This window comes from Mercenaria mercenaria, chromosome 2, assembly GCF_021730395.1.
Source record: "Mercenaria mercenaria strain notata chromosome 2, MADL_Memer_1, whole genome shotgun sequence".
NCBI classification, from domain to species: Eukaryota; Metazoa; Mollusca; class Bivalvia; order Venerida; family Veneridae; genus Mercenaria; species Mercenaria mercenaria.
In genome coordinates this window covers 44,312,367-44,327,227 of record NC_069362.1, presented here as the reverse complement: position 1 = coordinate 44,327,227, position 14,861 = coordinate 44,312,367, and the positions used below count along the sequence as shown (strand labels likewise).

General features: G+C 38.1%; 2 protein-coding genes across 2 annotated transcripts; both read right to left on the bottom strand.

Moving 5' to 3' along the window:
• Positions 1 to 857: 857 nt before the first annotated feature.
• LOC123562705 (uncharacterized) lies at positions 858 to 8,026 on the bottom strand. The gene is made up of 2 exons (XM_045355309.2): positions 7,606 to 8,026; positions 858 to 4,764 (listed from the first exon to the last, which is right to left on the bottom strand). The coding sequence occupies exons 1-2, from the start codon at positions 7,859 to 7,861 to the stop codon at positions 4,133 to 4,135; spliced, it is 888 nt and encodes a 295-aa protein (XP_045211244.2). The 5' UTR covers positions 7,862 to 8,026; the 3' UTR covers positions 858 to 4,132.
• A 2,532-nt stretch (positions 8,027 to 10,558) lies between these two features.
• LOC128549137 (uncharacterized) lies at positions 10,559 to 12,746 on the bottom strand. The gene is made up of 3 exons (XM_053525480.1): positions 12,723 to 12,746; positions 11,757 to 11,936; positions 10,559 to 11,191 (listed from the first exon to the last, which is right to left on the bottom strand). Exons 1-3 carry the CDS (start codon positions 12,744 to 12,746, stop codon positions 10,559 to 10,561), a joined length of 837 nt encoding a protein of 278 aa, XP_053381455.1.
• Between the last annotated feature and the right edge of the window lie 2,115 nt (positions 12,747 to 14,861).

Here is a 14,861-nt window from a genome sequence, read left to right as displayed (position 1 = left end):
TTCCGATATGGCGCATTGCGGAGAATCTAATTACATGAAAAGCTGTCGACATTTCAGCTAGACTAATGTCTTGCAATACACACGGTAAGCAATGTACCTTCATACAAGTATACGTTTTTTAATTTTACTCAATTGTTATACATCCAAAGGATAATTATTACTGGCGGGAATCCCGGTACCCCTATGATAGTTCCTTCGTGATGTAGCCGGAAGCGGAAGTTAACTGTTGGTGTGCCGGTAGAATTAGCTTCAAATGGTGTGCAAGTAGAATTAGCTTCAAATGGCGGAGGAAGACATTATGACGAAATATGCTAGTTTTGCAAACAATTTTATGTAATCGAACAGTCCTTAACAAAATTTGTTTATTTACTGGTACACGAACACAATTTAGATCATGTGGCGACTTTCCCGCTTTAGTGGTGGAGAAAGACCACGTGTCCCGCTTGGCTTGTTTCTGACACGGGCTAGTGAATGAGTATAAGCATCGTGCTTCCGTTAGCCAGATGATAGCTTCCTTAAATAAAAAAATCTACAACCAGTTAACGTGAGGTTTCTAACCAATAGCGGTGAGAGGTATGTGATTCGAAGTCATTGATCTTGGCCGCTTAGCTGCCAATTAAACATAATTCAGACTGAAATTTCTCCGATATACTTGTGAATACTTAACCTTTTTACGTAAAGAAACTGGATCTTTCAGAAGTAACGAAAATTCGGCCTCTTTGAAATTACTATAATTAGTTTGTGAATATGGAAGATCACTACAATTTGCCAGTCAATCTACAGCCGAGCACTTGATTGTGAAAGGCAAAATCCGTGCACCATACAAGTTTTGGGTTACACTAATTACACAAAACAAATTTGCTTTCTTTAAGATTTAATAGCATGTTACGTGATTATATCGTTTATATAAGAAAAATGTAGTTTGTGTAAAACAGCTGGTAACAGAAACAATATATAGTTTAGTGATATTTAAAACAATTTTGCCAGTTTCTAAAACAATATGATTTAGAAAAATATAACGGTTCAATGGTGTAAAACAAATGTTAATGTAAGGAAATGCATTTTATTTCTGTAGAATGGTGTCGTATAATCTTACTAAAATTGAATCATCTCCCTTGTTTTAAATAATATCACTCACAGACGATAAATATGTTTGTAGAATGTGAGCGGCGGCAGTCAGTGACAGTAATAGGTGTGCACAGACAGAGCGTAGCGACGGCAGTCAGTGACAGTAATAGGTGTGCACAGACAGAACGTAGCGACGGCATTCAGTGACAGTAATAGGTGTGCACAGACAGAACGTAGCGGCGGCAGTCAGTGACAGTAATAGGTGTGCACAGACAGAAGGTAGCGGCGGCAGTCAGTGACAGTAATAGGTGTGCACAGACAGAACGTAGCGGCGGCAGTCAGTGACAGTAATAGCTGCATACACAGAAAGAACGTAGCGACGGCAGTCAGTGACAGTAATAGGTGTGCACAGACAGAACGTAGCGACGGCAGTCAGTGACAGTTATAGGAGTGCACAGACAGAACGTAGTGGCGGCAATCAGTGACAGTAGTAGCTGCTTACACAGAAAGAACGTAGCGACGGTAGTCAGTGACAGTAATAGGTGTGCACAGACAGAACGTAGCGACGGCAGTCAGTGACAGTAATAGGTGTGCACAGACAGAACGTAGCGGCGGCAGTCAGTGACAGTAATAGCTGCATACACAGACAGAACGTAGCGACGGCAGTCAGTGACAGTAATAAGTGTGCACAAACAGCACATAGCGACGGCAGTCAGTGACAGTAATAGGTGTACACAGGCAGAACGTAGCTGCGGCAGTCAGTGACAGTAATAGGTGTGCACAGACAGAACGTAGCGACGGCAGTCAGTGACAGTAATAGGTGTACACAGACAGAACGTAGCGACGGCAGTCAGTGACAGTAATAGGTGTACACAGGCAGAACGTAGCTACGGCATTCAGTGACAGTAATAGGTGTACACAGACAGAACGTAGCGGTGGCAGTCAGTGACAGTAATAGGTGTGCACAGACAGAACGTAGCGGCGGCAATCAGTGACAGTAATAGGTATGCACAGACAGAAGGTAGCTACAGCAGTCAGTGACAGTAATAGGTGTGCACAGACAGAACGTAGCGACGGCAGTCAGTGGCAGTAATAGGTTTGCACAGACAGAACGTAGCGACGGCAGTCAGTGACAGTAATAGGTGTGCACAGACAGAACGTAGCGACGGCAGTCAGTGACTGTAATAGGTGTGCACAGACAGAACGTAGCTACGGCGGTCAGTGACAGTAATAGGTGTGCACAGGCAGAACGTAGCGACGGCAGACAGTGACAGTAATAGGTGTGCACAGACAGAAGCAGACAGTGACAGTAATAGGTGTGCACAGACAGAACGTAGCGACGGCAGTCAGTGACAGTAATAGGTGTGCACAGACAGAACGTTGCTACGGCAGTCAGTGACTGTAATAGGTGTGCACAGACAGAACGTAGCTACGGCAGTCAGTGACAGTAATAGGTGTGCACAGACAGAACGTAGCTACGGCAGTCAGTGACAGTAATAGGTGCATACACAGACAGAATGTAGCTACGGCAGTCAGTGACAGTAATAGGTGCATACACAGACAGAATGTAGCTACGGCAGTCAAAGAAACACAGACGACAGCGCTGATACAAGCCGAAATGTGAAAGAGACATATTGTAGACACTATACACTTAAATAACAGACGATTTGTTGTTTAATATACAGTGATGTGATCAGATATTGTTATAACCGGAGAATCAGTGTAGAAAAATGTTCTGATGTTAGCTCACCCCAGAACGAAGTGCTCGTGGTTAGCTTTAAGGATCAAACTTAGGAACAATTTATTAATTTCAGTTTTGACTTCATTGTTTCGAATCCATTATTAACTGTCAAAACATCATGACTATTCTATAAGCAAGAATATGTACAATTTTTTTAGTTACAATCTAAATTTCGAAATTGTTATGGGTTTACGTTTTTCATAGCGTTTCTCATATGATAGATGCATTTCTGGCCTAACAAAAGTCTTTATCCTACCTGCTGTTCAAAACCTATCGGAATTAGAGAAACTATTAGCGAACAGCATAGATCCTGACCAGACTGCGCGGATGCGCAGGCTGGTCTGGATCCATGCACAGGTGGCAGTAACGTACCTAGGATACAGTATGGGTCCATGGGCCATATGCACTTACATTTATTACAATTATAATGTTTTCTTAGGAAAAAAATGACAAAAAGCCATTTTGAACAAAATTTTGCTCCTGTGACAATGAGCCATCTACAAGGTAGATATGAACAGTTTCACACGTGCATTGCTACCAGGTCGCTACTTCGGTGCGAAAAATGTGTGGGATTTTTTCGGGTGGAGAAATCACTATCGTTTTGTACGCCGTTGCTCGCTCGTGATGCGTAAACGGTTTGGAACTGGGTTTTGAAGTAAGGTTTTTCTGAAAGAGTAATCTCTTGCCGAAAAGGCGACCAATCATTGATAAGGAAATATTGTTTTGAAAAAAAATACGGACCTGGTAGCAATGCACGTGTGAAACTGTTCATATCTACCTTGTAAATGGCTCATTGTCACAGGAGCAAAATATTTTTCAAAATGGCTTTTTGTCATTTTTTTCCTAAGAAAACATTATAATTGTAATAAATGTAAGTGCATATGGCCCATGGACCCATACTGTATCCTAGGTACGTTACTGCCACCTGTGGATCCATGCTGTTCGCAAAGCCACTAGGTTGGTTTTCTCATGGCACGGCTCATATGTCTGTTGATATGTCCATTTTCATTTTAATTATTCGTAGGCAGAATCCTAGTATAATAATTTAGATCCGACATTAAACTATAATGCAGCACCCTCCTTACGGCATTGATGCATGTTAATCATAAAGCTATATTTTTGCTAATATCACCTAAGCCTATAAAAATAAGATAAACAGTTATAGGCAAAATCTGGATTACAGAATATTGTCATTTACTGATGCACTCATTCATGATAATATGAGTGTCAAACTTGGTCCATGCTTATCATAGAGACAAAACATGTATTAACTACATATGTACCAATTCAGTTGTTACGAATAGCTATTACACCTTGTATCGTTTACTGAGAATGTCTGTATTTTTCTAATTCTATTTTCAAGTCATGAGGCAGTAATTTAAATAGTTCAATATCCTCACCCCTCACCTCTTCAAGATTTCTGATTGCATCAGCTTTAAGTCCTTGGTTGCCTTTGAAATGTACATGAACGAGTCTAGAAGCTTGCATGTAATTTTTATATTTTTCTTCCTCCTTGAAATACTTATAACGCCTGTATGTTTCCCATTCCGGATCTGTACTTTCTAAATACAGTTTTGGATCCAACAGTCCGGTAACGGCTGACTGAAGGTTGTCTTTCTTTATGTATCTACCACATAATTCCATGTCTTGTTTGGCCAGCTCTAGCTTTCTGTGCCCAATTTTCATTATTCTAAGGTCAGTTTCAGGTGATATTGGGTAGTCCTTGTTTGCTTCTTCTATCTCAGTGAGTGTACACTCTGACGCCATGTCTACACATAATTCCTCAAATTCTTGTACCTCGTACAGTTCGGAAAGTTTTATGTGACGGTAGAGTTCCTTCGCATTCTGTACATACCTGCGTTTTATGATTTCTAATATCATTTTGACGCACCTTTCTCGCAGAATTTTGACTTTGTACTTGTGAGCAAATGGGAGTATCCAGTAGACTGTTTCCTCTGAGTAGAATAAATTAATTAATTAAAGTTTATGATTTTATTAAAAGTTTGCTCTTTAACTCTTACTTAAGTCTTAGAAAACACATTCTGGAAGTACTAAGATTATTACAACAGTAGTTTGATCTGGTATGTTGTTTTCTGCTCAAGTGTTGTAAAATCTACTAAAGCCGAATAAATCCCAGATCAAGCTTCTGTTATAATGACCCCTATATTTTTATACAATCCCTTTTTTTTAAAAGCCGATCCTGAAAAAAAAAAACTCAAGAAAATTAATGAAAGTAGTCCCGGCAGAGGCCAAGTACGACTATTTTAGGATTTTGCTTATTTATGGAAAACAAGTCGTATTTTTACAGAATGTTTACGTGTAGATAATGATACCAGTAGTGTTTTTTGTTTCTTTCGTTGAATCATATTGCCAAAAAAAGTGAACTTTAAATTCAAATTCGATTAAAATTCCGATACAGTGTGTGAAGCAGTTCCGAATCATGAGCAGTTCCAGATCACTTCAATTTTATTCTTCACATGTAGCCAATAAAATTAAATGTTTTGTTCCTAGAATGTCCCTTAGTTAAAGCAATAATTTCGCAAAGTTTTTAGAAGTTGAGTGTCATGTTGTTTTTCCAAGGGAGATAAATGTTGAAAAAAGTGATTCTGAACTACTTGAATGACCATGTTTGGAAATGACCTCATAAAAAAATTGAAGGCTTTCTTTTTTTCAAAAAAAAAACCTTTTTGCAGATTGAAATTAACTGTCATGACTATGTTTTGAAATGTTTATTTTATAGTTTTCATAATTCTGCATTTTTTCTTCTGACTGACCTTTAATTGCAAATTTTCGATGAAAATCAGTATGTACTCCGTGGCCAAACTAGTAATCCTAGAAATGAAATCATACCTTTTATCTTTACATCTTGTCATATGAATACTATACCCCAAAGGACACCATTCTGACTGATAGATTGAACGTTTTCTGTTGGGTGACTCGGAACTGCTACACACACTGTACATTTATGTTAATTTTCTATGTAAGCATGTGTGCAGTTAAAAGTCTTGACGTGTAGGCGGGTAATGATCTAATGAATTTACATAAAATATATAGTATAAATTTTTTATACCCCTCCTACTCAAATGTTTACTTTCTTATCCTGAATTCTACATGTGAGAAAGCCATCCATCTGGCTTACGGAATGTCGGTGGTTCTACCCAGATAGCCGCTCGCGATGAAATAATGCACGGAGGGGCACCTGTGGTCTTCCTCCACTATCAAAGCTGAAAAGTCGCCGTATGACCAACAATTATGTCAGTTCAACGTTAAACCCAACAAAGTAAATAAATTCTTAACCTAGAATGCAATTCACCCCTCCTACTCAAATGTTTACTTACTTATCCTAGAATGCAATTCACCCCTCCTATTCCTACTCAAATGTTTAATTTCTTATCCTAGAATGCAATTCACCCCTCATACTCAAATGTTACTTTCTTTTTCTAGAATGCAATTCACCCCTCCTACTCAAATGTTTACTTTCTTATCATAGAATGCAATTCACCCCTCCTACTCAAATGTTTACTTACTTATCCTAGAATGCAATTCACCCCTCCTATTCCTACTCAAATGTTTAATTTCTTATCCTAGAATGCAATTCACCCCTCATACTCAAATGTTACTTTCTTTTTCTAGAATGCAATTCACCCCTCCTACTCAAATGTTTACTTTCTTATCCTAGAATGCAATTCACCCCTCCTACTCAAATGTTTCCTTTCTTATCCTAGAATGCAATGCACCCCTCCTACTCAAATGTTTCCTTTCTTATCCTAGAATGCAATACATCCCTCCTACTCAAATGTTTGCTTTCTTGTCCTAGAATGCAATTCACCCCTCCTACTCAAATGTTTCCTTTCTTATCCTAGAATCTAATTCACCCCTCCTACTCAAATGTTTCCTTTCTTATCCTAGAATGCAATGCACCCCTCCTACTCAAATGTTTCCTTTCTTATCATAGAATGCAATTCACCCCTCCTACTCAAATGTTTCCTTTCTTATCCTAGAATGCATTTAAATCCTCCTACTCAAATGTTTACTTTCTTATCTTAGAATGCAATTTACCCCTCCTACTCAAATGTTTACTTTCTTATCATAAAATGCAATTCACTCCTCCTACTTGAATATTTACTTTTTATTATCCTAGATTGCAATTAAAATTCCTACTCAAATGTTTGCTTTCTTGTCCTAGAATGCAATTAACCCCTCCTACTCAAATGTTTCCTTTCTTATCCTAGAATGCAATGCACCCCTCCTACTCAAACGTTTCCTTTCTTATCCTAGAATGCAATTCACCCCTCCTACTCAAATGTTTCCTTTCTTATCCTAGAACGCAATGCACCCCTCCTACTCAAATGTTCCTTTCTTATCCTAGAATGCAGTTCACCCCTCCTGCTCAAATGTTTCCTTTCTTATCCTAGAATGCATTTAAATCCTCCTACTCAAATGTTTACTTTCTTATATTAGAATGCAATTTACCGCTCCTACTCAAATGTTTACTTTCTTATCATAGAATGCAATTCACTCCTCCTACTTGAATATTTACTTTTTTATCCTAGATTGCAATTAAAGTTCCTACTCAAATGTTTGCTTTCTTGTCCTAGAATGCAATTCACCCCTCCTACTCAAATGTTTACTTTCTTATCCTAGATTGCAATTCACCCCTCCTAGTCAAATGCTTACTTTCTCATCTTAGAATGCAATTCACCCCTCCTACTCAAATGTTTACTTTCCTATCCTATAGAATGCAATTGACGTTTCATTCTTCCGGGATCCCCAATATATTGAAGTTGGTTACATACCATTTATTTCATCCAATATATGTGGATAGATACACTTCAGAAACTGTTTAAAATGCTCTATCTCCACTCCAGGTAACTCCACAGTTTGCGTTGGATTGTTTTCAAACAGTTCATCAAAAACAGGTGAGGCAATGCATAAAACAGCTCTTGAAGCATAAACCTCTTGATTTTCTACAATAAACTGAACATCATTGTGCGTTGTCTGCTTACTAAAATCACACAAATTTTCCTTTTCATTTAATCCACCTTCAGCCATTTTGATGTTTTGCTTTAACTTCCTCAATGTTCTTTTATAGGACACTGTACAAAAATAGAAACTGATCCTCGCGCTCAGCTCAGGCTTATCAAACTAACTTTAATATGAGATCTTTGCATAATTTACAAGAGAGGTGATATTTTGCATATCACAATAAGACAACTTCCTAGTAGCAGTCGAATAAGACAAATATTTTAGATCATATGACATATCGACCCATCAAGTTAACTATGTATTTATTTCTAGTCTTGACATACGAGTCTGATACTTAACAAATACGCATTGTTGTTTAGCTTGACTATTTAAAGAATATGCAGAGTTATTGCACTCACCCATGCGTCGGTGCCGGTGTAATGAAGTATATCGACCCCCATAGAATAATGACCCCCCGGTCATTATTCTATAGAAAAAGTGACCCCCCGGTCATAGTATTAAGACCTCCAGATCATAGTACTATGACTCCTCCACGTGAAGTAAACTGAACCTCACGAAGAATATTGACTCCCATAAAAAAACGACCCCCGGTCATTTGGTCAAATTTAGTGATAACTCATGTATCTAAGGCCTAATTGCTGCATTTTATGCCCCCACTCGGGGGAGGGGGCATATAGATTTGTCCGTCCGTCCGTCCGCCCTTCCGTTTGACCATTAGCCCCAGATACCATCACTTGACACAGAAATCAGAGCATTCCGCAACGGGAAAAGGGATTCTATTTCTAGACGCTGTATCTTGGTGTATACATTTTTTTTCAGGAAAATAACAATTCACAATACGTTCACAAAACACACCAGTGTCAATAATCCCTGCAAACTTCAGTATGAAGTAATTCTTCAGAAGAAAACTGCACAAGAAACTGCTAGCATAGAACTTAGTATTAATAGAAGTTGCAATACTTAGCAGTGGCAGTAAAGTACGGTAGCGGCAACAATAGAAAGTAGTAGTAGTAGTACTACTAGTAGTAGTAGTAGTAGTTAGTAGTAGTGGTAGTAGTAGTGGTAGTGGCAGTGGCAGTGGCAGCAGCAGCAGCAGCAGCAGCAGAAGGGGAACAAGTGACAGCAACAACAGCAGCAGGAGAAGAAGAGGTAGATGTACAAGACGTATTAGTGGAAGCAGGTATAGTAGTATCAGTAGTAGCAGTTGTAGTAGTAGTAGTAGAAGTAGTAGTAGTAGTATTAGTAGAAGAAGAAGTACATGTAGTAATAGCAATAGAAGTAGCGGCACCAGTAGTAGTAGTACAATCAAAAGTTAACTATTGGCAATGGAGGGTATTAGAGTTGTAGATCTAGTAAAAGTGTCCGTTAGTAGAGTAACTTTTTTAAATAGAATAATGTCCGGGAATCGATATTGTATGAGAGTTCGAATGTAGTAATTTCGGCAGTGAGTATTTTACATGGAAGGAGTCACTTTTTCTATAGATTAATAACCGGGGTCGTTATTCTATGAGATTCGAAGGGAGTCATCTTTAGGGAGTCAGTATTTTACTGGGAGGGGTCAGTTTTTCTATAGAATAATGACCGGGGGGTCGTTATTCTATAGAGTTTTCAAAGGGAGTCAGTTTTTTATAAGGGGAGTCAATATTTTACAGGAAAGGAGTCACATTTTCTATAGAATAATGACCGGGGCGGGGGGTCGTTATTCTATGGGGGTCGAAATACTTCATTACACCGGCATCTTCGTCTGCGTCGGCTTCCCGATTTAGTTAAGTTTTGTATGTTAGCTGATATCTCAATACCATCTAATACATCACACACTTGTTCACTGTGATGATATGATATGTATTGTGCAGGTTTCGTAACTCTGTTCTACAGTGTTATAAAGTTATGCCCCTTTTTACGACTTCACAATTTTTGATGATGTTTTGTATGTAAACTCAGTAACCACTCGTGTGGATGGAATGAAACTTTACGCACTTGCTCACTGTGATGATATGACATGCAATACACATGTCCCATAACTCTGTTTTCCTTTTCTTCACAAAACTACGTCCCTTTTTCAACTTAGCAGAAAAAAATACAATCATCTGTCATCTCATTAAGCATCGTAAGAGGAGAAAGTTCTGTAGCTCACACTTGCTGCCCCTTTATGTCTATGTATTCATTATTTTAACATTTTAATGTACAAGCTTTATTGTTGAGCTTTAAGGTCCTCTCGACATCTCATGTTTAAGTAAAGTAGAGACATTGCAAATTCAGCTATGATTTGAAACCGCAGTTTATATCAAATATCACTATTCTGAGGCATTTAAAACATAATTTTATTTTTAAAAACGATTAGGCTTAGGAATGTTATTTTACACAAAATGATCTTTGAAGAAACTGACAACAGCAACAACAATTACAATATCAAAAGTACTAACGAAAAAATAATAATTAAACCTTTATGTTCAGGTTTTGTTTTAAAAACTACAAACAATAAGCAACAACTTCTCCGCACAGAACACGTGGAGTACTTTATGCGAAGAGAGTTAAAATAAATGTTAGTTTAAACTTGGCCTGATCTTTGTTAATCTGTAGGGGCACTGGTCTGAATGCTGTGTTGTTTGCTAGATTCCATATTCGTAATAAGGCATTCAAGCAGCTGGTGCGTTTTCCGCTGGTTATCGATGATAGCCTGCTGTCTTTTGTCTCTTGCTTCGCCTTGACGACGCAACTTCTCGACGTCTCGCGTTAATGTTCTGACATGAGCTTCTAACGCATTTAGCTGTGACTGCATTGGCCGCGTCTGTGATGGTCGACCTGTGCGGAAAATGAAGTCCGTTCTCGGTGTGGACGGACTTGATGCTGTTGTGACTGGTGTTGACGGAGCGACTGCTGAAAGCGTGGAAGTTGTTGCTGCAGGCGTGGCAGATGTTGTGCTTGTGCTGAATCAGTGTTGGAGTGCGTGACTGTTGTTGTGACTGGTGTGGCTGACTCAGTGTTGTAGTGGGTGACGGTTGTTGTGACTGGTGTGGCTGACTCAGTGTTGTAGTACGCTGCCGGTGTTGTTGCAGGTGTGGTAGAACTGGTTGTGTTTGACTCAGTGTTGTAGTGCGTGACTGTTGTTGTGACTGGTGTGGCTGGCTCAGTGTTGTAGTGCGCTGCCGGTGTTGTTGCAGGTGTGGTAGAACTGGTTGTGGTAGGTGCAGCAGATGTTGTAAGTATGATGGTGGAAGGCGTGGTTGTGAGTGCGCTAGTGGTGAAACTTGTAGTAGAACGTGTAACAGGTCTAACAGAACTGCTTGTTGTTGCGATAGTTACAGTCTGATTTGTAATCTCTGCCGAAACTGACGGATAAAACCCTGGTGGCGATGCCACTCTGATGACTTTCGCCATTGGGTTTCCACTTGCAGTCTAAAATAAATGAAAGTTAAAGAAATCAAAATTTTATTTCTATTTTTGCTGTTACGACATCATAAATGCTGATTATATAATTATCTGATAATTTACTGCAATGTTGTTACTTATAAGTAATAGTTCTAGAAAACTTAAAGTAAATATCTTTACCATTTCGAGAGTTACAATGGTATTACAGTAAGGTATACACTGGAGGTATTTTGAGACGTGACGTTTAGAACGTCAAGAAAGCAGTATGACGTCGCTGTGCGTGACATCTATTTTCAAGTCATTAATGCAACACACTATGTATCACTGACTAAACATTGTAATTTTGAATATTATGGGGAAAGTTTAAAATGATTTTACTCAATTAAAAGTAACCCAGCTGTAAAGTTTTGGTTTCATCAGGGGATTCTTTCTTAATTCTTTCTTAGAGTTTAAAACAAAAACAATCTTGGCAAACTGTTTATATAATATATTGCCAGCAATATACTTTCGATAAAAAGTCCCAAAAATAACTATTCAAGCAAATCTAGTGGGTAAACAAGGAAGTAATATATTATTTCCGTCAGGCAATTACCTTCTCAGGTTTTTTTCTAGGCCTCTTTATAGACATTGCTAAGGTAGATGTAGAAGAAGAGTCCGTGGCGGACTTTAACTGGGTTCTCATCTCCTTCTCTGTCCCGGAGGCCAACACAACCGCCAAGTCAACATCGTCCTTGGAACCCCACTGAACGTCATAGTTTTCATCTACTTTAATCTATTGGGAAAAATAATACCTTGTTAACATACAAAAAATAAATCTGATGAAGTAGCCTACATGTATCACGTACCGCACGGTTGTTTTTTTTTTATTCATGAAAGTCTACGGTAGATTTACTTGGGACTAGACTGCACATTTTATGCAAAAATAGTCTTTCAAAGCGTACAAAGGCGGTTGAAATAATGCAGACATTTTACACTACCAGTTATGTAACTTTAATTTTCACTAGCTTTATCATTTTCAGTGTCATTTATGCATTCTATGACAGAGTAGAAATACAGTTTTCTTGAAGTTTAACCAATATTGGAATCTTTTTTTATTTCAGTAAAATATATTTGTAGGCTATAACTTAATATCTAGTTGTTTAACAGGTTTTATTTCTTGCCTGGAGGTGAAATTTCATAAATGAATATTATAGTGTATTTCGTTGGATCCAAAAAATCTTGGGTAAGCGATTTCACATTATCTTGTACATACGAGTATTGCTCATAATTACTGTCATCAAGTGTGAATCTATGTAAATTAGGTAAGGATACGTGTTATAATCTAGTGTCAGTATGTTTATTTGATAATTTGACACGACTGTCTCTAAAATACGTTCGGACGTACATGTAAACATACCCCACTGTCACACATAATAATCATCCTTAAAAATATATTTGCTGTCATAGCACACGTTTAAATACGGACATTGTGTAGTGTCAGTATGTTTATTAGACTGGCTTCATAAAATAATTGACACGTCGGTCTCTGAAATCTGTTCTGACGTTCATGTATATATACCCCATTGTCACACATAACATTCATCCTTAAAATTTTATTTTCTGTGATAGCACGCGTATTACTACGGACATTGTTACATGCAATAAAATGAGAAAAGTAGCACATACAGTTAAATTAGACATTTTTAATTTACACAAATCTGGTAAAAGGATTAAGAGCATTGTGAAAATTCTTAGTGCTAAAGGTCTTTCCGTACCTAGGTATGTTGTTTCATACTGGATAAATCAGTTCGATATCGGATATTTCAATCCTGAAGAAGTCATGAAGTGTTATACCACAGTCACACATACGGCGCAAATAGCTACGTCGAGCTACGGATAGAAACGTAGTAACCCGTATCGATCCGTACCTGAGCCGTACGACTTGCTACGAATTGATACGGCTTACTACATTAATGTACGTCTCAGGTACGTTTCAATACGGGTCGATACGGATTACTACGTTTTTATCCGTGGCTAGACGTAGCTTTCCGCGCCGTATGTGTGACTGGGGTATTAAGAAGCCTAATGTTTGTGTAAAATTGTGTCAAAGGGATGTTGATATCGTAAGAAAATCATTAAGTTTGAATGTGAACCAGTCTAGCAGAGATTTACATAGACAGCTTATAGATGACGGTGCCGAGTTCAGTTTAAGTATAACAAAAAATTTAATTCGCGCATCAGGATATACAAGTGACAGTCCACGTTACGCACAAATGGTAAGAGGACCAAACACTCAGCCCAGGGTGGATTTCTGTAACGCCTTAGTTCAGGAAAATGACGACATGAGTGATATTATTTTCACGGACGAAAGTAGCATTCAACTTCATAATAATAAAACAACCTGTTACAGGCTAAAGGGCACGCGCAACCACACCTTGCCTAAACCAAAACATCCGCTTAAAGTTCATGTTTGGGCCGGAATCAGCAGGAGAGGTCCGACAAAAATTTGCATATTTGAGAGTATTATGGGAGAGTACATTGAAGGATACTACGTGCAGTTTATCCAGACGGACACAGATTTCAACAAGATAACGACCCAAAACATCGTTCCAAGCTGTCACATAAATTCATGCGAGACAATGGTATAAACTGGTGGAATGTTTGGCATTCTGGTAATTGTGTCTTTTTATATAAATCAGTTTCAGTTCTATTGTTTATTAGAGTGTCACATGTATAACTTATATACAAACAGTATAGTATATTTCAGCATATATAGTTAAAACTAAAAGATCTTAATTAAACATATAGATATACAATCATGTATTATTGCACCAAAAATTGCAATCATTATAGGAGTTATGAATTCTCAGTCAATTAGTAACGATGCTTTCATCTGTTGAGCCGGTCCATGAGAAATCCAACATGTTGCATTTCGGTCCATGAGAAATCCAACATGTTGCATTTTCCAATTTACTGCTCATGAACAGACTCAATCAAACCGAGTGTGCAATTTTCACTGCTTTCCTTGTTCTCGGTGCTTCCGAGGGATCTACTTTCCAGATTTTATAGCATATGATCGAATTTGTTAAGGTACATTATATCAATATACATCATTATCTTAAAACCATTTTCTATCCTATGCATTTGCAATTCTTTTTCTTCAATGATTCAGTGTCTTACAGTATTGTTTCCTTTTTATGGCAGGTTTTAATTAAGATTAGCAAGGGAAATTTTATTGTACCCTAAGTCACCCCTTAGTGGTCCTTAGTGCTTCCTTAGTGGTCGATTGCGGTCCTTAGTGGTCCTTAGTGGTATATTGCAGGACCCCTTTGCGACCAGCATGGATCCAGACCAGACTGCGTATCCACCAAGTTTGGTTTGGATCCATGCTGTTCGTCAATTGTTTCTCTAATTGCAACGGGTTAAGGATGTAGGACGTTTTGGCCAGCGGACGTTTTGGCCCGGACGTTTTGGCCTAGGATCTTTCGGCCTAGGACGTTTTGGCCAGGCATTTTTTGCGGGTAGGACGTTTTGGCCAAAAATAAATTTTGGTTCCATAGAATGCAAAATATTATCTGGAGATTATTCTAAAAATGTTACATTATAATTGAACAAATTAAACTGATAATAAAACCAACTCATGGCATTTTTACTTTTATTTTTATAATCTTCTTATATATATATATATATATATATATATATATATATATATATATAT